General features: G+C 43.6%; 3 protein-coding genes across 4 annotated transcripts; 2 read left to right on the top strand and 1 right to left on the bottom strand.

Moving 5' to 3' along the window:
• Positions 1-310: 310 nt before the first annotated feature.
• On the top strand, positions 311-7320 carry SRSF9 (serine and arginine rich splicing factor 9). The gene is made up of 4 exons (XM_054006330.1): positions 311-657; positions 3459-3628; positions 5381-5553; positions 6790-7320. The coding sequence occupies exons 1-4, from the start codon at positions 443-445 to the stop codon at positions 6931-6933; spliced, it is 702 nt and encodes a 233-aa protein (XP_053862305.1). The 5' UTR covers positions 311-442; the 3' UTR covers positions 6934-7320.
• A 1827-nt stretch (positions 7321-9147) lies between these two features.
• On the bottom strand, positions 9148-17550 carry GATC (glutamyl-tRNA amidotransferase subunit C). Its single transcript, XM_054006718.1, has 6 exons — positions 17526-17550; positions 17185-17384; positions 16175-16225; positions 10658-10824; positions 9694-9797; positions 9148-9332 (listed from the first exon to the last, which is right to left on the bottom strand). Exons 1-6 carry the CDS (start codon positions 17548-17550, stop codon positions 9274-9276), a joined length of 606 nt encoding a protein of 201 aa, XP_053862693.1. The 3' UTR covers positions 9148-9273.
• TRIAP1 (TP53 regulated inhibitor of apoptosis 1) lies at positions 17450-23783 on the top strand. Of its 2 annotated transcripts, none has more exons than XM_054006332.1 (2): positions 17450-17695; positions 20804-23783. In XM_054006332.1, the coding sequence occupies exons 1-2, from the start codon at positions 17549-17551 to the stop codon at positions 20891-20893; spliced, it is 237 nt and encodes a 78-aa protein (XP_053862307.1). In that variant the 5' UTR covers positions 17450-17548; the 3' UTR covers positions 20894-23783. The 2 variants fall into 2 exon arrangements, with proteins under 2 accessions (XP_053862307.1, XP_053862308.1); XM_054006333.1 differs by having other exon boundaries at positions 20800-23783.
• The last annotated feature ends 692 nt before the right edge of the window (positions 23784-24475 follow it).

Here is a 24475-nt window from a genome sequence, read left to right as displayed (position 1 = left end):
GAGAAAATATTTTTGACGTGGTATTGGACAAATCAGAAACATTAAGTTTTGAATTGTTTCTGTCACTTTAAGGAAAAAGGGAAATGAAATGAGTAGAGAAAGTTGCACGTGGGCACGAGGAAGGCCTACAACCATCACAGCCCGGGGGACTGAAACTCGCGTCTGCGCCCTCAGGACGAGTAGCTCTGTCCGCCTGAACTGGAAGTTTGCGCAATCGCAGTAAGATAGGCGTAAGAGCTACGCCCCCGGAGGAACTGCGAGCATGCGCAGTGCTGGGGCGCAGAGCACAACGCATGCGTAACGAAAGCTGTGTGCGGTTGCCGACCCCTCCTCCCCTTTAAGCGAGTTGTTTAGTGTCCTCCGGCAGGAGGTGACGACGGGGTGTGCGGCTCGGCTCGCTCGTTCGTTCCTACCCGGTGTGTGCACGGGCGGCGCGGCGAGGATGTCTGGCTGGGACCGGGAGATGGGCTTCGGGCCCGGGGGCTCGGGTCGGGGCGGCGCGGGGGACGGGCGGATCTACGTGGGGAACCTGCCGGCCGACGTGCGGGAGAAGGACCTGGAGGAGCTTTTCTACAAGTACGGCCGCATCCGAGACATCGAGCTCAAGAGCAAGCGCGGCCTGGTGCCCTTCGCCTTCGTGCGCTTCGAGGACCCGCGGTGAGCGGGACGGGGGAGAGGGCCCCCGGGAGAGCCAGCCCGGCCTGAGGCGGGTGGAATCCCTCCCCCGGGGCACGGAGCCCTGGAGACGGCCCGCCCGGGCAGTTACATCCGCTTCCCGCCCCGGCCCCTCGACGGGAAAGTCCTCTGCACCAGAGCCCGGGCGCGCACCCCCCGATCCCCAGGGGAGGACCTGCTACACCTCCCCACCCTCGGCCCCGGCCTGGCCGGACGTCCCTCCCCCGGAGAAGGAGCCTACCGGCCTGTTCTCTCCTAGCGGGCAAAGGCGACCATAGTCAGAGCCCTCCTCCCCCAGTTCCTCATGCACGCTTCCTGCCCTATGCATCACTCCGTGCCTGTGTGTGCGCCCCCCTCCCGGACATCTTCCCCCCCTCCCCGCAATCTTCCCTAGGAATAAATGACAGTGATGCGCACAGCAAACCTGCTCTCCCCCCTCCGAGCTGACGGAACTCTGCCTAAGTGACACCGTTACATCATCTCTTAAAAGAACACCCCGAAACGGCCCCATCAGTCTGTCCTGATACTTCCCAAGTCGTTTAGTTTCCCCTTTGTATTAATTAAAATGTGTAGATTTTCCACTTCTAATGCAAGATGCTACAATCCAGTGTATAATGTCACTATTTTGTCTGCATGGAAGCAATTGTAATATTACAGACACCAAGGTTTGAGCTAGCAGGAGAAATGAATTGATTCACTTTGGCCATGTAAATTATTGTGTGTGTGAGAGCACAGATGGATTGGGTTTGAAAACTTTAAACCCAGTATGGCTGTAGTCCTCAGCAACGTAAATAGTGCTTTGCACAACACCATTAATAAATAAATAATGGACAAGTGTGAGGGAAGAATACATGCTCATTATTGTCCTCTTTAATGAGTTTAGCTGATTGCAACGGTCTAGGTAACTGTCTTCTGAATTCTCCATATTTTACCTTTTTCAGGTAGCATCAAAGGGGCTTTGGCAAGCCTGGGGAATGTTTTCACAAGGTTCTAGTACCAGCAGTTACAAACAATTTGTAATGTACACATAGCCCCAGACTCTGAATTTCTGTTCGTCTGACTATACACATCAAGGTGTTATCATCTTCTTTGTCTCTTCCCTTTTTAAAAAGTTGATACTTCAGCACAACTCAAACAGATGCTTTCCTGCAGCAAGTGTAACTATTCACCCTCACCCCTATTTACCATGCAGGTATATGGTCTCTAATATGAGCATACTGTGGCTAAGCACAGTTATTACTGGTGAAATGCATCTGAATTTCCTAATATTGTGTTTAAAATATCACCCATGACAGTGAATAACATGTCTGCATTCATTATTTTTTAATCAGGGTTTATGGACATATTGTAGATGCATCCTCAGACATTACAGAGACATTATCTCTTGTAACCATTTTTGGCTTAGCAGAGACACATTATCACAGATTGCCAGTGACAGGGAAAGTAACTTCTCTTAGGCAGTTACAACACTTATTTTCAGGGAAAAGAAAACATTTAACTGAGAAAACAATGTTTTTTTTTTTTGGCTCCTTCAATGTAGATTAACATTTTGGGGGGTGGGGGTGGCATAAGAGTCAGAACTATGTGACCAACCATTTCTCCATGGACCATGAGCCAGTGTGTTATGGACCACTGGTGGATCAGACCCAGTTTGGGAACTACACTTCTAAAGTAAATCCATGCAACACTCAGGCAATCTAAGAGGAAGGGGTGTTCTTTATCTAGGTTATTGGGTAGATTGTTTTGTGTACAGATATTTTGTTGATGGTTCACAGGAGTTTAAATCTGTAGTCCCTCCTGCCTTTTTAAAAACAAACAAACATATAAATAACCCTCTCTCCCATCCCCTGTGACAATCTAAAGAGAAAGCCACACCTTGATAAAGATGACAACAATGAGGGTCTGATCCATGACTAGAGCTCCTAGGCCTATGGTAATACAAATAGTAACTAATAACAATAGATGCTAAACTTCTTAGGATTGGGATGCTCTGCTAATGATCTTCCAGTGTTATTTCTACCTTCCGCAATGGTTTTTGAAATTGATTTTAGAGCGAGTTTGCACATTTGTAAAGTTCAGCTTGCAAGGTCTGAATTTTGAAAAGATTTATATTTAAATGAACAGTTATTCTGTGGTTGTATATAACTTTGCAACTAGTTTCAAGGTTTAGTTTTCAGTTCATGCCCTTCTGCATGCGTTAGCATAGACTTGCTGGGATGGAAAGAGAGATTAGGTCTAGGCTATAATACAACATCAGAACTCTCTCAGGAAAACAAATATCCCTTGTATATAATTATGCAAGGCAAAACACCATAATGAGGCAGTTTCTAATAAGTGGCTTATAAGTGAAGGTAAAGTATTCGCCCTCACTGCCTGCCAGATTATGAAAGAGCTTTGTTCCATGTGGATCAGAGTTCAATCAGCCCTTCTGAGAAATTAAGTGGAAAATGGCCCCTTCTTCTAAGCATAGTGGATAGGCTGAACCTGTCAGTGAATGCAAGATAGATAATGTGACTCTCCTGTGTTCTTTGCAGTGAACATGGCTGTAACCTGAAATACATGATGCACAGGAACGTAAGAGCTTGGAAAAAGCTTTTAATAATTTACAGATGTGATACACTGTTGGCTGATTAACCCATTTCAAACTCAGTCCAAAATATCCTAAAATATTTTTGCAGCTACTTTAAAACTGCAATATTTCTAACACACTTGATGGCCCACTGAGATGTTGGGAATCACTGACTGAGTATCATTAATCACTGATTCATGTTATTTGTTTGCAGAGATGCAGAAGATGCAGTTTATGGGAGAAATGGTTATGATTATGGTCAATGCCGACTGCGTGTTGAGTTCCCCAGATCCTCCCGAGGTCGGGGTGGAGGCTTTGGTGGGGGGCTGCGTGGGAGGAATGGCCCTCCGTCACGACGTTCTGAATTTCGAGTCCTTGTTTCAGGTATGTTACCTTCCACACTTCAGTCTGGCTAGGACTCATCCTAATGCTGTGCCTCATTGTATTGTGTCCTTGTCTCACGAAAAAGGAGCTTCTCATATCACTGAAATAGTTTAAGGTTTCTCCTGTAACATGAAACCTCTTCCTGTAAAGGAGTATCCCGGTGCAGTTCCCTTTCCAGTTTGACTCAAGGAGGAGTCTTGTTGCTTTTTGGAGTGCATCTTGATGAACGGTGAGCAGAAATGTCTTCATAGCAGCCAGATGTGAACTCAGCCTTGGATTCTGAAATGTACCAGCGTTGTGTGAGTGGGCAGGTGGGTAGAAGGAGGGAGAACTTGGGCACCATTCTTGCACGATGAAAACAGTTGGGCACTAGATGGAATGGTACCTAACATTTCATCATAATTAGAAAGGATTTGTTAGAGCTCTCCTGTGATGTAATATGCTCTGATAGGTGTTGACATTTTGTTTGTAAAAAAAAAAAAAAAGAGTGCTCTGTGCCTCAGCAGCTCCACGTGATCTACTCATAGGTGCATGATCTACTCACTATGGGAAAGAATGACTAAGGCACCATGGAAGGGAGCCCCCTCAATCAACCAATGGATTCCTGAGGTGGGACTTCGTACCAAAAAACAAAGAAACAAACTGAAAAGGCCATTCAAGTAGTGAGTTGACATTAGGAAATAGGGGTGGAGGGGGCCCTTTGTGGGAGAGAAATGAAAGTATGTTTGGAAGTTCTGCAATGCATATGAAATCCCAGGAGGAAATTCAGTACTCCCTGACCGCGGATGCTTGAAACAGTCCATAAAAAAAACATACCTATATGTCTCTCCCGAAAACATGTTTATCTCCATGCATCACCTTAAAATACCCACATCTCCATTTCTCTGCATGCTCCTGTGACTTTATGGCTAAAAAAATAAAATGTTCCCTGTAAGGAAGCCACTCTACTGTAGCAATAAAATATCTTCAGCATTGCAGCAGGATCTGAACGCTATCCATTGAAACAGGAGTACATCTCTTCAGGAGCCTGGGAGGGCTGGGGGAGAATAACTGAAAATCATCTGATTTTTTTTTTGACATGAGCATGAAAACCTGCATTGGTAAAGGGTATTGTGAAGCCTTCTTGAAAATTGCCAGGACCAACAGTACATTAGAGTCTCCAGCGTGCTGTGGGGCAGGGAAACTCAACCCTTTGCCTTCCTTTAGGTAAACGTGCTGATAATTACCAGCTAAACGCATGTGGTTTTGCTCACTACCAGAGGATGAACTGCTGGAATCTCAGGACCCAAATTAATACAACTGATATGAATGGGACAAGCCAATCTTGGATGGGGAGCTGAGCTTGAGGAACCTTAAGGAAAAAAAATGTCCTGCTTTGAGAGCAAAATCTTCATTACAGACGTACAGGGTTTGAGGGGTGGTTCTGAATTACTTTGCAACAGCACAAATAGCAGATTCCTCTGAAATCTCAGCACGTTGAATTCCAGAGAGACCCAGGGACTATCTTACTGACAGGAGGCCCAAATTTTGTACCTTCCATGGAAGGCTCAGCTGCTGGTTTTCTGGAATGGAACTTAGTGCTATTTTTTGGATCCCTCCGTTCTTATTGCAGTTCTGATCCTATGGAAAAATCACAAAGCACATGGAAGTGATGGAACCCTGGGCCTGGCAGGGTCAGCATCCCTTGGACAGTCTGAGTAGATGGCCTTTTTGTTTATATGGTGTCTTATGTTTTGTGTTCTCCATGCTCAGGGCTTCCTCCGTCAGGCAGCTGGCAGGACCTGAAGGATCATATGCGTGAAGCTGGTGATGTTTGTTATGCAGATGTACAGAAAGATGGAATGGGTGTAGTTGAGTTTCTCCGCAAGGAAGATATGGAATACGCACTGCGTAAACTGGATGACACCAAATTCCGCTCTCATGAGGTGGGTTCGTGCCTTCAAGGGAAGAGCATGTGTGTGCAGTCATGGAGGAGCATACACTTTCTTTCCTTGTCATGCTGCTCTCAGGAGGCATAAGAACAGAACCTAGTGATAACGTTGGAGTTGGTGGTTAATAGTGACCTATTACAATAATATAAAGGGTCCTTCCCACCTTTTGTGACACATACCCCACTGTGGCTTGGCATGTTAGGGTCTTGGCTCAGTGCGTGAAGTAACTAATATTGGATGTTTTAAAAATATAACATTTGGAAGGGGCGGGGCTCAGACAAGCCCGTTTGTCCTAGCTGAGAGCTGTACTGTTGGCTGCACCCTTCATTACCTGGAAGCCAAGAATTTGGACTGCTTGCCTCTGACTTCTACAGGGTAAGCTAGCTTGCTGTGGCATTCTCCCTTTGGCCACAGTGGCTCACAGCCTTCTCCTTTCAACTAAGCCAACTCATGTTGCCTGTGCCAGCTGGGGGCTTTGTCAGCAAACTACAGTACTCTCCCAAAGAACAAGCTGGTGAACAGCTGTGTTGGTTTCTATAGCTGTTTTTCCCATGCCCCAGCATGGAGCCTCTTCTTCTGGTGGTCTCCTGGTGTCTGAGCCAGTAAACCACAGCTTTTTCATTCTTGGAGCTGTGCTACTTCATTGCAACCACCTTCCAGTGGCTGAGCTGTTCTGCTCCAACCATCCCCTCAGCTGAAGGCTGAGTGTGCTTGCTGTGGAGATTTCCTTACAGAACTTGAGGTGCTGATATATGATCGTGACCTGAGAGTTTGGCCTCTCCTTACTGTGCTGAAGGACCGTACTAGTATCTATAGTTATTTCCCTCCAGCAGTTAAGGATGGAGTCAGACCATTGGGACCTTCACCCTCTGGCTATACTGGTTGCCACAGCCTCTTCCTTTGTGGTTGGATGTGGGAGGCACTTGTCCACAGTCCTCTTCTGGCTGCTGCGCCTCTGCCCTTGCAGATGATGATGGCTAGCAAGGTATTTCTCACTAGTACATGCACAATACTGTTTTGTAACGAACCTCTTCAAGGCATCAAGTGCCAGCGCAGAGTTTGACCCGAGCAGCAGTAGATGGATTTATACTGCCCTCTTTGTGGAAACTCCAGTCTTTGGTTATTTATGCTTTGGTCTTAAACTCCATTTGGTGTTATTCATATTAGTGGAGGACTGTTAATCAGGATGCTATGTAAATGTTTGGGTTTTCTTCTTTGTTTAAATTTCAGGGTGAAACTTCCTATATCAGAGTCTGTCCCGAAAGAAGTACCAGCTATGGCTACTCGCGGTCCCGTTCTGGTTCAAGGGGTCGCGATTCTCCCTACCAAAGCAGGGGATCACCACGCTACTCATCCCCCTTCAGGCCATACTGATTGCATCCAACAGGGACTTTTTAAAAATGTGAACTGAGCCTCTTTTTTGCTCGGAATTTACATTCCAAAACTGATGGATATAGTCTTTCGTAGGAGCTCTTTGTTTTTCCTTTTTATTCAATAAAAATCTTTTTTTTAACGACTTCCAGTTTTTACTAGGGAAATGTTGGTAATGAAATATTTTGAACCTCTGCAGTTCAGTCTTGTTTTTGGTTTGGAAAATGTCAAGTGTACTTTTTTCCCTCCTCACTGAGGAAAAATAAGCTTGAGAATTAGCGCAGTAACTATTGGTGGCTTGTCTGCAGGACGGTGATAAAACGCAATGGAGTGACTGTATGACTCAGCCTGTTGTGTAGAAATATATTTAAATGTTTTAGTAACTCACAAGCAGTGGTTGTCTTTTGTACAATTAGAGGAAGATCATTGCATTAAGAGGAGGTGGGAGCAGGTGCAAGCAACTCTGAGGTGTGGGCTGGTAGGTGCCTAAATATGTACTGAGAGAGTGGTTTTCCCTTGCAGCATCAGAACAGTCACTCTAGAATGGCAGGTGGAGGAGGGCTGAACTGCCTGAGGGCATTTTTCACACGGGAAGGTGTTACTCTTAATGAGCTGGCTTTCTCCCCTTTACAATAACTTAGTGAGAAAAAAAGGGGAAATAAAATTGTGCTATAGCACCTTCTCAAAGTGCTGTATGCATTTATCAAGCATCTCTACTCTTATGCAAAAGTACTGCTTGTTTTACAAATGCCTAAAATCACAATGCAGCCAGAGTGATTTATATGAAGTCACGGAGTCAATGATAGGACAAATAATAAAGTCCAGGAGCCATGGCTGTTCTACTAAAATTTCCTCTAAATAATAATACTAGGAGTACTTTTCATCCATAGATCTCAAAGTGCTTTACAGAGGAGGCTGGTATCATTATCCCCATTTTACAGATAGCATATGTGAGGCACAGAGGTGAAGTGACTTGCCAAGGGTCATCCAGGAGAGTAGTAGTAGAGCTGGGAATAGAACCTAGGTCCAATGAATCCCAGTGCATGGCTCTAACCACGAGCACACTGCTTCTAGTGGAGACTTCTCTTTGAGCTCGTGGCTCAGTGTCTACCTGGCCTACAGAAGCTTGATAGACTGCTTAATTTTCTAAAATCTGCTCTGATGTGTGACCAAAAAAGTTACTGTGCATCTTTATTTCACACCTGACTTCACGTGATGTCTAGCTTCCATGTAGTGGAGTTATTTAACATAAATGACAGTTTTGCTGCCTCAGCCTGTGATAGGAAGGCTAAGCTATGCTAGAGCATTTCAGCAGTGCAAGCAATTGTGATGCTTAACACCTTTTGTATCCCATAGAAGTGCTTTTAGTGGTGGACAGACACTAGCAGCATTACTGCAGTTACACTCACTCTGAGCAAAGCCCACAATGGTTGCATCCTGCACCAGCTCACCACGCTATCAATGTGGACAGAAAGCAGTGGGACTTCATTTGTACCAGGGCAACTGGTCTTTTGAATACACTTTCATAATGGCCCTAGAATCTTTCTAATTTTCTGTCTGAGCAAGGATCTCCAGCTTAAAGCCATTATTTCACTTAAGGAACCGGCACGTTTCCTATACAACCTAAATAGAATTTTAGGTAACTAATTTACAAGCACAAAACTGGACGAAGCACTGGATAGAGTGCAGTGTATATAAATATGGAACAAGATACAGCATTGACATGGAGGTACTTGGTAGAGGCAAAAAAGTTCATAAAGATTGCAGCATCTAATAAATCAAGTGCTTTCTTAGTCTGTAGGGAAAAGTGAGTAGTGACAAAAAGCAGTTTTATGTAACATTCTCCTATGTGGGACTTTGGGTAAGTATCAGATCACTGAGTGACAAGATGGGAGAAGCTCCAAATTAATCTAAGTACTGCAACGTTCTACTCATTCTGCTTAAGTAATTTGACAGTAAAATAATACCAGTTTCCCTCCCCCAATCAGCAGGGTTGATGGAGGCAGCTGTTGTGTCTAGAGTGCTAACTGTGCATGATATTTTCAAGGTTGACATTTGGAAAGCTTCACCAAATACAGACTAATCAGAGGCACTGAGGCCAAATTTCTAGATTTGTAATTGGCCCATAGCCTTCCACCTTTGTATATACTAGAAAAATACTCCAAACCTTTAACTTCAAAGTAATCTTACAGAAGAAAAGAAGGAAGAAAAATCAAATAATTATGTGAGGGTGTTATTCTTGGGATTAGACACTTGCATCAAGATATTCCACAGCCATGGTTGCATATATGTCAATTGTCACAGATGACTTAAAAGCTGAAGTGGCATTCCAGACCTTGACTTTCACTCGGATACCTGCAGAAAAGTATCTCGCTCCTCTAGCTTTGGTAAAGGGATGTTACCTATTAGCAAACAAAACAAACAATGATAGCATGAGACAAACTGCTCGTTATTTAGTCATTCCTACTACTAAACATACACTTGCCCATGTGGCTCGCTTTAAAAACTTACAGCTGACTAGCTTTTCCCCTGCAAACAAGCTCCACTTTAATTTACAGACAGTTATCTCTTAGAACAAGTCAAATGTGTGCAATAACATTAGGGTAGGATAAAACCCTTTACTTGCTATCATTGCCCTACTTCAGTATCTTTCTGCTACTGGCCAGTGCATTCAACTGTGGCAGGTTACATCTCTCAAACCAGCTCAAGCCATCTACCTGGGCTTTATCAAGTCCAAATGAGTTATATATAAAAAGATGGTACCTGGTGGGGCTATGAAATATTCCTCAACTGTTTCTCTGGCATTTCGCAGCAGCTCCTCAGTGCAGTTGCCTTCTGTGATGTTATCTTCTCTGAGATACAGACATCTGAGGAGCACAGGAGACGACTAGCAATTTCTGAGACTACCTTCTTTGCCAACTAAGTACAGGAGCATCTGGTACTGGCTATAAAGTCATGCCCCTGGAGCCAGGGGGAGATTGCCTGGTTCTCAAACAATTAACATTAATTTTCTAAGCTTGTTCCAGTTCAAAATGCTATTAGCATATCTTATATAGGTGAGCAATCTCAACTTCCCTCCTGCCTGTCCTATAGCTCAGTTAGCCGACCAGGCTCCACATATAACCATACAAATGATCTATTGTAAACTACAGTGAAACCTTGGGAAATTTCCCAATGTCTTCAAATCAGCAGGACCTTCAGCACTGAGCTGTACATGGCCACAAGCACAGAAGCGCTGCATTGGACTTACTGCTCAAGATTATTGGCACTACTTTGTTAAAAGCTGAGTGAGACAAACCCTATATGAAAGTGTACAGTCAAGCTGACTTCTTGACCAAGTAAAGCTGCAGAAGAAGTGACAGCAATACAAAGTAGGCAGCCTGTGTATCAAGAGCAGCAGGGATAAACACATTTTGAAGTGACTCGGGATCTTGTTCCAGGGCATTTGGGGGACAGCATGTTGTGACATGAAGACTCCGTGCAAGATACATTAAGGAATTGGAGTACATCTTTGTTATGCTTCTGTGCCTAGATCAGGGACATCACACAGACGTTTTTCCTACATAGAACCACATTGATGTAGAACACTAGATAAAGTTTTTGTGGAAAAGGGACCAGTTTCATAGCTGGGATGATTAGTGAAAACAGTGTTTCTGTTGAGACTATGGGTGTAATAAACAACTTGGTAAGTTAACAGATAAGCAGGTCACTAGCCATGATTTGTTACCTGTCCTCTAGTACTGAATCCATTGGTTCTACCCCTTCTGTGTTAACAGCATGAAGTTGATCAGCAAATTGGATTGCTTTCTCCAGCCGTTGTACACCCTCCCAGTTGCGGAAGTCAACTAGTGCCAGACGTTCCAGGTGATCAAGCACCTCCACAGTTACTTTTTTCTGCAAAAAGAAGGAAACAAAGTCACAGATCTAGGTCCTAGAAGGAGACTGCCACATACTGATGAGTTGGTGTGGGCAGAGATGAGTAAGCTATAAATATTGCTGCTAAAATTCTTTAGAGTAAAAGCATTTCTTGTTCAAGAAATAACTATTGTATTATATTTGAGCATCTTGATATTTTGCTGTATTTTATATTTCCTCATCTTTTTAGTGAAACCAGATTAGAAGCTCCTAAAAAGCACACTGCCGAATGGATACAACAAAGTAGCACGAGTGCCCAGCTGTTTGTATGAATCAGATTCCCCTCCTCATTTGGTGTCTTTCCTCTCCTCATTTGGTGTTTAGCAGAGGTAAGTCAAAAGAGCTATTACTCTTATAACCAATACACACAACTCCAACTGACTACAGCAATGGCTCTCAACCTTTCCAGAACACTGTACCACTTTCAGGAGTCTGATTTGTCTTGAGTACCCCCAAGATTCACCTCACTTAAAAACTACTTGCCTACAAAACCAGACATAAAAATACAAAAGTGTCACACCACACTATTACTGAAAAATTGCTTACTTTCTCATTTTAACCTTATAAATCCATTGGAATATAAATATTGTACTTGCATTTTAGTTTATAGTGTATATAGAGCAACATAAACAAGTCATTGTCTGTGTGAAATTTTAGTTTGTGCTAACTTTGACAGTGCTTTTTAAGTAGCCTGTTGTAAAACTGGGCAAATAACTAGATGAGTTGATGTACCTCTTGGAAGACCTCTACGTACCCCTGGTTGAGAACCACTGGGCTAGAGGAGCCAAAGAATGCATTATCGCAGCCATTGATCTAGCAATGTGGGGGAGATCCTCAACTTGAGTAAATTGTCATTGTTCTGTTGACTTCAGTGGAGCCTGACAATTTATAGCAGCTGAGATCTGCCTCTGTAAGTTTGAGTGACCTATGAACTTTAATGCTATCACAAGAACACTTGATTTAAACAAATGCTGCCCCAGAACACCGTAGGGTTAGTTTAATTATTTCAGTTTAATATGAAAATTAATGACAACTTATTTTGTGTAGCTCTGTCTTCCAAGTTCCAAGGCTTACGATGGTTAGGAAGACCCGCAACACCTGTGCCAGCACTGCTACTGTCTCCTCCACCTGTGCCTGTAGCCAGACAGAGTGCCTAAGCATGGATGCCTCTACCCAGATCCTGGTGTGGTTTTGCAAAGACTGTAACTTGCAATTTCCACTTACGGATATCCAGGCTGGGGGGACCATCCAATGTGAAAGGTGCCTGCTGGTGGAATCTCTCAGGCAGCAGGTGAGAGAGCTACAGGAGGAGGTGGCTAGGTTGAGGAGCATCCGTATCCACGAGCAATTCCTCGACAGTGTCCATGTGGAGACAGCTGAGGTAGCTGTCCCAGTACACAGGACTGCTGATACACCACTGGTGGAGGAGGAGATGGCTCAGGGTGGACGCTGGCAGCTGGTTACTTCTGGCAGCAGGCAGTGCTCCACCCTTGCTCCGAACCCTCCTGCCGTGGTTATAGGTAACCGTTATGCTCTTCTTGATACAGGAAAGAAGGAATCACTCCCTACAGTAAAGGAGGAGAAGCCTCGTACCCCTAAGGCTGGAGAGTCTGCTGCCACCACTGCAAATAGGAAACGTAGGGTAGTGGTGGTCGGAGACTCTCTGCTGAGGGGGACGGAGGCGCCCATCTGTCGCCCTGACATTTCATCTCGAGAGGTATGCTGCCTGCCGGGGGCCCGTATCCGAGACGTTACGGAGGCATTGTCGAGGATTATCCGGCCCTCTGACTACTACCCCATGCTACTCATCCATGTGGGCACAAATGATACTGCGCGGTGTGACACTGAGCGGATCAAGAGTGACTACAGGGCTCTGGGAGCACGGGTGAAGGAGTTTGGAGCACAGGTGGTATTCTCTTCAATTCTTCCTGTTAAAGGTAGGGGCCCGGGCAGAGACAGATGCATCATGGAGGTGAATGCCTGGCTGCGAAGATGGTGTCGCCAGGAGGGCTTTGGCTTCCTAGACCACGGGATGCTATTCGAGGAAGGACTGCTAGGCAGAGATGGCGTTCACCTTTCGAGGAGAGGGAAGACCCTATTCGGACACAGACTGGCTAACCTAGTGAGGAGGGCTTTAAACTAGGTTCGACGGGGACAGGTGAGCAAAGCCCACAGGTAAGTGGGGAACATGGAGACCGGGGAAATGAGTCGGAAACAAGAGGGAGTGTGGGCTATATTGGCAGAGAGAAAGGAGAGTCAGGAAAAAACTGGGAGGAAAGATCAAACCAGTATTTTAGATGCCTATATACAAATGCGAGAAGTATGGGGAATAAGCAGGAAGAACTGGAAGTGCTAATAAATAAATACAACTATGACATTGTTGGCATCACTGAAACTTGGTGGGATAATACACATGATTGGAATGTTGGTGTGGATGGGTACAGCTTGCTCAGGAAGGATAGACAGGGGAAAAAGGGAGGAGGTGTTGCCTTATATATTAAAAATGTACACACTTGGACAGAGGTAGAGATGGACATAGGAGACGGAAGTGTTGAGAGTCTCTGGGTTAGGCTTAAAGGGGCAAAAAACAAGGGAGATGTCATGCTAGGCGTCTACTACAGGCCACCTAACCAGGTGGAAGAGGTGGATGAGGCTTTTTTCAAGCAACTAACAACATCATCCAAAGCCCAAGACTTGGTGGTGATGGGGGACTTCAACTATCCGGATATATGTTGGGAAAATAACACAGCGGGGAACAGACTATCCAACAAATTCTTGGACTGCATTGGAGACAACTTTTTATTTCAGAAGGTTGAAAAAGCTACTAGGGGGGAAGCTGTTCTAGACTTGATTTTAACAAATAGGGAGGAACTCGTTGAGAATGTGAAAGTAGAAGGCAGCCTGGGTGAAAGTGATCATGAAATCATAGACTTTGCAATTCTAAGGAAGGGTAGAAGGGAGAACAGCAAAATAGAGACAATGGATTTCAGGAAGGCAGATTTTGGGAAGCTCAGAGAGCTGATAGGTAAGGTCCCATGGGAATCAAGACTGAGGGGAAAAACAACTGAGGAGAGTTGGCAGTTTTTCAAAGGGACACTATTAAGGGCCCAAAAGCAAGCTATTCCGCTGGTTAGGAAAGATAGAAAATGTGGCAAAAGACCACCTTGGCTTAACCACGAGATCTTGCACGATCTAAAAAATAAAAAGGAGTCATATAAAAAATGGAAACTAGGACAGATTACAAAGGATGAATATAGGCAAACAACACAGGAATGCAGGGGCAAGATTAGAAAGGCAAAGGCACAAAATGAGCTCAAACTAGCTACGGGAATAAAAGGAAACAAGAAGACTTTTTATCAATACATTAGAAGCAAGAGGAAGACCAAAGACAGGGTAGGCCCACTGCTTAGTGAAGAGGGAGAAACAGTAACAGGAAACTTGGAAATGGCAGAGATGCTTAATGACTTCTTTGTTTCGGTCTTCACCGAGAAGTCTGAAGGAATGCCTAACATAGTGAATGCTAATGGGAAGGGGGTAGGTTTAGCGGATAAAATAAAAAAAGAACAAGTTAAAAATCACTTAGAAAAGTTAGATGCCTGCAAGTCACCCGGGCCTGATGAAATGCATCCTAGAATACTCAAGGAGCTAATAGAGGAGGTATCTGAGCCTCTAGCTATTATCTTTGGAAAGTCATGGGAGACGGGAGAGATTCCAGAAGACTGGAAAAGGGCAAATATAGTGCCCATCTATAAAAAGGGAACTAAAAACAACCCAGGTAACTACAGACCAGTTAGTTTAACTTCTGTGCCAGGGAAGATAATGGAGCAAGTAATTAAGGAAATCATCTGCCAACACTTGGAAGGTGGTAAGGTGATAGGGAATAGCCAGCATGGATTTGTGAAGAACAAATCATGTCAAACCAATCTGATAGCTTTCTTTGATAGGATAACGAGCCTTGTGGATAAGGGTGAAGCGGTGGATGTGGTATACCTAGACTTTAGTAAGGCATTTGATACGGTCTCGCATGATATTCTTATCGATAAACTAGGCAAATACAAATTAGATGGGGCTACTATAAGGTGGGTGCATAACTGGCTGGATAATCGTACTCAGAGAGTTGTTATTAATGGTTCCCAATCCTGCTGGAAAGGCGTAACGAGTGGGGTACCGCAGGGGTCTGTTTTGGGACCGGCTCTGTTCAATATCTTCATCAACGACTTAGATATTGGCATAGAAAGTACGCTTATTAAGTTTGCGGATGATACCAAACTGGGAGGGATTGCAACTACTTTGGAGGACAGGGTCATAATTCAAAATGATCTGGACAAATTGGAGAAATGGTCTGAGTTAAACAGGATGAAGTTTAACAAAGACAAATGCAAAGTGCTCCACTTAGGAAGGAAAAATCAATTTCACACATACAGAATGGGAAAAGACTGTCTAGGAAGGAGTACGGCAGAAAGGGATCTAGGGGTTATAGTGGACCACAAGCTAAATATGAGTCAACAGTGTGATGCTGTTGCAAACAAAGCAAACATGATTCTGGGATGCATTAACAGGTGTGTTGTGAGCAAGACACGAGAAGTCATTCTTCCGCTCTACTCTGCTCTGGTTAGGCCTCAGCTGGAGTATTGTGTCCAGTTCTGGGCGCCGCATTTTAAAAAAGATGTGGAGAAACTGGAAAGGGTCCAAAGAAGAGCAACAAGAATGATTAAAGGTCTTGAGAACATGACCTATGAAGGAAGGCTGAAAGAATTGGGTTTGTTTAGTTTGGAAAAGAGAAGACTGAGAGGGGACATGATAGCAGTTTTCAGGTATATAAAAGGGTGTCATAAGGAGGAGGGAGAGAACTTGTTCACCTTAGCCTCTAAGGATAGAACCAGAAACAATGGGTTTAAACTGCAGCAAGGGAGGTCTAGATTGGACATTAGGAAAAAGTTCCTAACTGTCAGGGTGGTTAAACACTGGAACAAATTGCCTAGGGAGGTTGTGGAATCTCCGTCTCTGGAGATATTTAAGGGTAGGTTAGATAAATGTCTACTAGGGATGGTCTAGGCAGTATTTGGTCCTGCCATGCGGGCAGGGGACTGGACTCGATGACCTCTCGAGGTCCCTTCCAGTCCTAGAATCTATGAATCTATGAAAGTTCCAATTTGCACTAACATGGCAGCACTGTTGGGTATAGGGTTTAGAGAAACTGTCCTGAGTTTTGATTTGGAGGGATGTAATTAATTACATCATTATTTACTCTCAAATTTGCAGTTACTAGCAAACAGAGGAAAGTTACATTGACCAGGTCTGTTTAAATGTTTTGCTGAATTCACCATACCTCAGGGAGTGGTCTCTGTTCTGCATGCTGCCATGTTGGATTCTGGTAGACCTAAAGTGGAAGAGGTCAGCAGTGATAAATATGCAACAGCAGTTTGAATATTTAGGGTGAATAATCTCAGATCATAGACACATTGTCTAAAATACTTATAAATGGATTATATTTTGTAGGGGAAATTAGCCCTAGAGAGGAGAATGAAACCAAACCCACATGTACCAAGAAATAAAGTGGAAAGATTGGCTGTAGTGATGAATCAGTTGATGCAAAACAAAATATACTTTGCACTTTTGCACCTCAGGGCATGTCCCATTGCTTTAAGGACAGGGAAGCCTACTGACATTGTGATTTGCCAAAGGGACAAATAAGATTGTGGTACAGAATCCAGGAGTCTAATTCCTAGTCTTATGCTTTAAACATTAAACAATATTTGCTGCCTGGAACTTGCTAGCTGATTTATTACTCGTGTTCCTCTTACTCCTGATTAATTTAATGTAAAAAGTGGATTATATTTTGTAATCTATTGTTTTGCAGCTTTTAATTTGACTAATAAAAGTTTTGAAAATTAGATACATTATAAACTCTGTCTTCTAGCTACAGTCTCCTTGCTGTATTTGTATGTGACAATACACTAAGTGTAGCCCCTTGAATGGATCCTGATTCCTGTATGTAGCTTTGGGAGTCGCTCTGGTCGACAGACATATCCAGTGTTATGTATTCTGCTGTCATAATGCTAGACTCCTGCTTGTAACTGTCACCCATTGACCACTACTCCTACAAGGCGTCTCTTTGCTACTGTCACCGCCTGGAGGGAGGTTGGATGGGGGCAGTCGATTAAACATCCCATTCATGACAGGATCCCCGATTCTCCTTCCCTCCTGGCGCGGGTGGCTGATAGCCCCACGTGTCTTGCTATAAAGCCTGCAATGGATGAAGACCCTGGATGCGCGACTCCCATCGGATACATCATGGGAGCGAACCGAAGCCCCTCCTGTGTGGCTCCGGGGTCTCACCCAGCCCCTCCGCCGTGGGTCCCCCGCCGCTTCCTGCCGGCCGTCACTCCCTCCCGCAGCAGCCTGCGTGAAGCGGCTTCCCGGGGAAAGGCCACCCCAGTGCGAGGCTCCTCCCGAGGGAGCGCCCCTGATGGAGCGGCCGAACCGCAGACTCCACATTCTTCTCCCCCCCCCCCGAACTTCCGCTTCCGGAACGCAGCCTCAGGCAGCTGAGCGGATGTGCGTCATCGCGCTGCGCTTACCAGCGTCCTAAGAGAACGGGAAACACGTCAGTTGGGAACGCCGCATTTCTTAGCAGCGGCGGCTCCGTTCTGGGGAAGGGCGACGTGAGGCCCGGTCACTTCCCCGGGCCCGCGGCTCCGCCATGAACAGCGTGGGGGAGGCCTGCACGGAGCTGAAGCGCGAGTATGACCAGTGCTTCAACCGCTGGTTCGCCGAGAAGTTCCTGAAGGGGGACAACGCGGGGGACCCCTGCGTGCAGCTCTTCAAGCGCTACCAGCTCTGCGTGCAGGTGGGGGGCAGCGAGCTGCCGTGGGGGCGGGGCGGGGCGAGTGGGGGGGGCCTCGGGCTTCCTCTTCCATCACTGGGGAAAGGGGCCCCCTCCCCCGCACAAACCCTGCCCAGCCAAGCGCTGCATTGGGCAAGTTGGTGTCTGAGCCGGCGGCGCTCAGGCCCCGCCTGCCCTTGAGCAGGCTGCGAAGGCTTGGTTACGTTGGGCATTACTGGGGCAAAGTGACTGGTGAGTACAATAGAGGGAAGAGGATGGCTTGCTGTGTTACCCTGGTGAAATCGTTTAGCAAAACCAGCACTCAGATAAACTATCTGTGAAATGGGGATAAACTTACACACCTCAGAAAGTTAGTGTTATGAAGATAAATTCCTTAATGTTTTGAGATCCAGGTATTACAGTAGGTCTAAGTATTGTTAAGTATCATTTTGAAGAAAATCACTTGTGATGAGAAATTTAAAATCTTATTAAAATGTTCATAATTTTCAAGGCTTCTTGGGGACAAGCATCAGTCAGATTTGACTCATTTTCTTCAAAACTTCCCTTCATTTGAGACCCACATTAATCGGAGAGACTTGATGTTATAGAGACTCTAGTCATAATTACCACAGTGTGTGTGTATCCTGTTTTATTACTGTCAGTACTGATAGAATATTTCACTCACTCATACAGTATTAAATTCTCAAACATTAGTGATGACCTCTCTTTCCCCTCTCTTTAATTGCTTCTTATGCAGGGGGAATTTAACTTTCGGACATAAGAATGGCCCTATGGGTTCAGACCAAAGGTTGATCTAGCCCAGTATCCTGTCTTCTGATAGTGGCTAATGCCAGATACACCAGAGGGAATGAACAGAACAGGTATCAAGTGATCCATCCCTTGTTGCCCATTCCCAGCTTCTGGCAAACAGAGGCTAGGGACGCTATCCCTACCCATCTGGGCTAATAGCCACTGATGGACCTATCCTCCATTAAGTTATCTAGTTCTTTTTTAAACCCTTTTACAGTCTTGGCCTTCACAACACCCTAGTTCTTGTGTTACGAGAAGGAGTAAATAACACTTCCTTATTCACTTTCTCCACACTGTCGTAATTTGATAGACCTCTATCATATCCCCTCTTAGTCGTCTTTTTTCCAAGCTGAAAAGTCAGTCTTATTATTCTTTTCTTACAGCAGCTGTTCCATACCCCTAATCATTTTTGTTGCCCTTTTCTGAACATCTTCCAATTCCGATATATACCTCTACCTCGATATAACACTGTCCTCGGGAGCCAAAAAATCTTATCGCGTTATAGGTGAAACCGCGTTATATCGAACTTGCTTTGATCCACCGGAGTGCGCAGCTTTTCGTACTTTCATTGACTTACAGTATATGTATTACACACACGTGTTCTGAGGTCTAAAAGAAAATGGGAGGCAGCTCACTTGAGAATCTCTGGGTAAAGAAAAAAGGTGTGTGAGTGTTTATAAAAAAAAAAAAGGGGGGGGGGGAGGGAGAGGGACATGAACGACATGGTAGAGGTCTACTATAGACCTCCAAATCAGGAAGAGAAGGTGGATAAGACATTTATAAATGAAGCAGACATCTCCATATCCAAAATACCTAGTAGTATCCTGGGACTTGAACTATGTGGACATCTGTTGGAAAAGTAATATGACAAAATACAAAACTTCCAATTAGTTACTGGAAAGTATTGGGGACAACTTTTTTTCCCCAGAAAGCAGAGGAAGTAAAGCAGGAGGACAGCCATTTTAGATTTGATTCTGATTTAATGGGGAGGAATTGGTAGTGAATCTGAAAATGGAATGCAATTTGGGTGAAAGTGATCATGAAATTATGGATTTCTTGATTCTAAGGCAAGGAAGGAGTGAGAGCAGCAGAATAAGGAAAAAGGATTTTAAAAAGCAGACTTTAACAAACTCAAAGAACTGATAGGTAAGGTCCCATGGGAAGAAAATCTAAAGTGTGTGTGTGTGATCGATCAGGAGTCCTGGCAGTTTCTCCAGGAGACAAACTATCCCCATGTGAAGGAACGATAAGAATAGTAAGAGGCCAATATGGCTTCATCAGGAGGAGTGTAACAAAAATGATAAAATACCTAGAAAATCTGACCTATGAGGAAAGGTTAAAAAAACTGTGTGTGTGTGTGTCGTCTTGAAAGAGGGGGAAGGGTGGCCTGATAAAACTTCGATGTGTTAAGGGCTCTTATAAAAAGGATGGTGATGAATTGTTCTCCATGTCCACTGAAGGTAGGGCAAGAAATAATGGACTTAATCTGCAGCAAAGGAGATCTAAAATAGATATTGGGGGGTGGGGGGGTGGAGACTTTCTGTCAGCCATTTAAACTGTGGAATAGGCTTCAAAGGGCGATTATGGAATCCACATTACTGAAGATTTTTTTTAAGAACAGTCTGACAAACACTTGTTAGAGATGTTGTAGGTTTACTTGGTCCTGGTGCAGCGCAAGGCGCTGGACTTCATGACATCTCAAAGTTCCTTCCAGTCCTACATTTCTGTGATATAAAACAGTCTGTATGTTCCTTAACCTCTCCTATAAAGCTTAACTGGAGTCACCTTTACTTGTGTTTTTTCTCCATATATACACATTTTTAACGTAATAGTTCTTTCCTCCCTTTCTTCCACGTCCCTCCTACATGAAGCTTTACAGACTATTATTGATATTCAAGTTGGAAGAACAGGCCGTCGGTGCTTTTGTAACAGTCATCCTGTCAATTCCTTTCACAATGCAGTACCCCATGAAAACTTGATCTGTTGCCTTGGTGGTTCTGCTTACAGCACTGAAACGTTGTCTTCAGGTCTCTCTAGCTTCTCTTTCACTCATCGCATCAGGTGTAATTCCTCTAACATATGGATGAGAAGTGTTTGGTCAAGGGCTTGAATAAATTTATCTGATGGAGTGTTGGCTACAATTCATACTATGTTCGCAGTACCTCTTTGAGCATGTCTGATGGTATATTTTGATGGAAACCTTAATAGCAACCTTGATTGGTCTTAAATTATATCAGGCAGGGAACATGTCTTCATGTAGAACCACAAAACATTATTAAAACAAATTTGCCTTTTTTTTTTTTTTTCTTTTCTCCTAGAAAGCTATTAAGGAGAAAGACATACCCATTGAAGGACTGGAATTCATGGGTCCCAGTAAAGGAAAAGCTGAAAACTCCTCCTGACCTTGTTTAGGCATATTGTGCCATTACAATGACCTTTTGGACTTGGAAAAAGAACCTCACAAAGACAAGAAGATTGCCTTGGATTAGCTGTTATTTCTGCCTGGCTTTTTAAGAAGCAAGAAGTCTTTTCTGCAGTTCCTTTCAGCTAGATTGTTTGGTAATTACTGTTTCATCTTAAATGAATGTTGTTGGTGGTCTGGCATCATGCGGTGTGTGAAAAGCCTTTTTATCAATCTATGATCATAAGTGAATGTACTCTGAACAGGGGAATATTTATTGAAATGGGTTTAGATATTAGCTGGTCTATGATCAGTTGCTTTTTTATTTATATTATAATAGACAATTTTAAATGCTGAAATTAATGTGAAAGGTGTTAATTTACTTATGGGAGTGTGCTGCTGGGTTTTTATGGGGATAGAGTTGGTTTCAGTTTTCCTGAAAACTGATGTGCTACAGCTTTGCTTCTTATTGTGCAACTGTAGTGGTGTCAGAAATACCACTGCTGGAGTTGCAATGATTTTTGTTTGAATACACAAGGTGTTTTAATATAGAATACGCATCTGTTAAGTAAAGTTATGCTTGACTAAATGAGACAACTGTCCAATTAAACCTGCCTGTGCCCTTTAAGATGGAAAGGGGCCAGCCTGTCCCAGAAATGAACAGGAGCAACTGCTTTCAGAAGGTACTTTCAACAGCCTCAGGCAGTCTATGCGGATTTGAAAGGTACTGACACAACCTTGAATTTAACTCTGCTACTGAATGGCTGTTGCCCCATAAATAAAGCTTCAACAGCAATTCAATTACACTTCAGTTGTCCTTCTCCAACAGGCACCCCCGAGGTGCCCAAAAATCCTCCACAGATTAGCCTCAAAATCATGAAGTTAGATGTCAGCTTAAGTTGTCTAATTCAAATATCTAAGGGGTTCCTGCCTTATGATGCCCTAAAACAGTACCCAACAGTCAGTTGGAAGTTTGTCTTCCCGCTTTGTAATAATAAGAAATCTGAAAGGAGAGGGAGAAATGCAACTTTGATATATCCCTGCATGAAAACTAATGTCCTAAACCAAAATTTAGCTGGCTGAAGTCAAGAGTTATTTACATTTTTGATTTAGTAATATCAGGAACTGTTGAATGGTGATCTTAGTGTAGCATGTAAAGGATTAGTCAAGAACTAACTTGCTTTCCAAATTTCTTTAGAGACTTTTTTGTTTAGCCTTCTTCCTTACAGCAATGCATCTTGCCTCTAGCCTTCCTACTGAAAAAGATTTTTCCATGAGGAAGCTCCTGATGGTGCGTTTTAACTCAAGTCAACCTGAAGTCTATGAAAAACAAAGCTTCCCCTCCTGCCCCCAGCCCTTCCTTTCTAAATCCCTCTGGAGGTCTTCAAGAATGGATCTTTTTTTCTCTAGACCTTAATGTAACTGGAGAAAGCAAGAGGTGTGGGTGATTCAGAACAGCAGTTTCCCCTTCTCTGAACCTAAGGTTTGCAAAAAGAGAAAATCCTCCCCAGAGCCTTATGAAAGAGTTGAGGGAGGGAGTTTCCTCCCCATGAACCCATCATGAGCAAAGGGAGCAGTTGAAGGAGGGAGAAAAGGAGTCTCCTCTCCACCAGATGTGTTAAAAACTGTTGCCATTCTGTTGGACCATAGGAGGGTTTCAGTCCTTTGGAAAGGAGTTAGTTAATAGGACAGGAGCTCTGTTCCTAGGCACCTTCTAGGTTCTAAACATGGGGAAAAACCTTTATCTTAATGAGACTTTTTGTAAGAATTCGAGCTTCTTTATTACAGACTAGAGGAGAACTGCAGCTACCATACTGTGGTGCAGAAGATGATACATGAGACTTTTGACCAACAGATTAAAGCAGACTTATCTTCTGGACTTCTTGGAGGCTGCAGTGTGCCTACTATTGTAGGTCACTAGAGTTTGCAGAAACTGAGTTTATTTACTAATCCTCATAACAATTTAAAAAAACAAAGAAATGTCCATAACTTCAGTAAGATGGAGTTAATATTTCAGCTATTTAATTGCTGTAAGTACATATTACCATTAAAAAACCTCCAGAAAATACAGTTAAGGTTGCAGTTCTCAAAGTCCCTTTTCTACCTTAACTGCCTTAGTGATGCTCTCAGAATAGGGAACTCCTATGATATTATGTATTCAAAAGTTTCATTAGCCCAGTGACCATAACATGTAGAATACCTTAAGGGTGCTATGGCCATACATAGCACCCCAAAAAATTAAGCATAGCATATGGGAGCCAATCGTTCCCACTGTCTTCAGTATGGGCCTGATTCTGCTAGCTGCTGAGGGCATTCAGCTTCCTACAGCAAAAATGTAGATGGAATCAGTTTGATCCTGTAAGGGGCTAGCACCCTGTTCTTCAAGTATTATTAGAAAGAGCACTAGCTTATATTTCAGCCTCATACACCCAGACTGAGAGCTAACATGAAAAAAAAAATAGCATGGTAAAAGTCATCAATAAATATCAGGCATTTAGAGATGAAACAAGCTATAAAGACAGTTGTCTGTGGAGCATTCCATGCAGAGAAAGGGAGGTGGTAGGGTGGCATTGTTTGAGGCAGAATGAATGTTGGGGATGCTGTTTGAGATACAACTTTTAACATTCTTTAAGGATAATGTGCACTCTAGTCCCTGGCTGCAGCTTGCACTTCACCTCCGTGAAGTGTCTTCGGTAGGAGGAAAGAGGCGGTCATGCTAGTGTTTAGAGTATTACTATCCCAACTGTGGAAAAACAGTTTCATCAGCTAATGCGATTAAGCCAGAAAGTGCCTTATACTGAGCTTTAACATAGGGGGAAGCTTGCTTTAACACCACCTGTATTCTGCTAAGATGCTGTGTGGGCTGTGCTAATGGGGATGAAATAAATATTGTGAAATGGGGGGAAATAGTGTCTTGTCATGTTCACTGTAGAATTTTTCTTGTATTGGCTGATCATTTGCCATTCTCCCTCCAGCTAGAAGATAAGTAGGAATAGGATAGCTGAAACTCTTTAGAGAAGGGTAGTACTAATCCCTGAGCAGTATAAATTAGCTTTTCCTTTTACTGTATTGGGGAATATATACTTACTTCTACAACTTATTTTTATAATTAACTTACCTCATGGTGAGGACAAAGCCTTCAGTCCCTGCAGAATAAGTTTCTGGCCTATATTATGTTCTATATGTAGTCAGACAGTTGTCTGTCAAACTCTGCAGCTAGAATACTCCTGACCTGTGCTTTAGCTTTTAATGTTCTAAAGGAGCAGTAGTGAAATAAGACTCTGCTAAAATGACTGGTAAGTACAGAAATGTAGTAGAAAACAAGCTGTTTCTCCATTGCATCATCTATGTAGTACCACCATTCATTTTTGAATTAGGCTTGTTTTATTTTTTTTAAGTTTGCCACAATGAATGGGTGGGACCTATTCATGGAAGGTGTAAGGCCAAGAAGGATTCAGCTTTGGCTAAATTGAATTATCAGTACTACACAGTCTTAACTAAAGAACTCACTCCTAGAACTTATTTTTGAATATCTTCAACTGCTGTAGGAGAACACTTTGTATTTATGGTAGAATATGAAAATGCTGCTGCTT

The sequence above is a fragment of the Malaclemys terrapin genome, chromosome 16, assembly GCF_027887155.1.
Source record: "Malaclemys terrapin pileata isolate rMalTer1 chromosome 16, rMalTer1.hap1, whole genome shotgun sequence".
Lineage (NCBI taxonomy): Eukaryota > Metazoa > Chordata > Testudines > Emydidae > Malaclemys > Malaclemys terrapin.
This window is presented reverse-complemented; position numbering and strand designations above follow the sequence as displayed.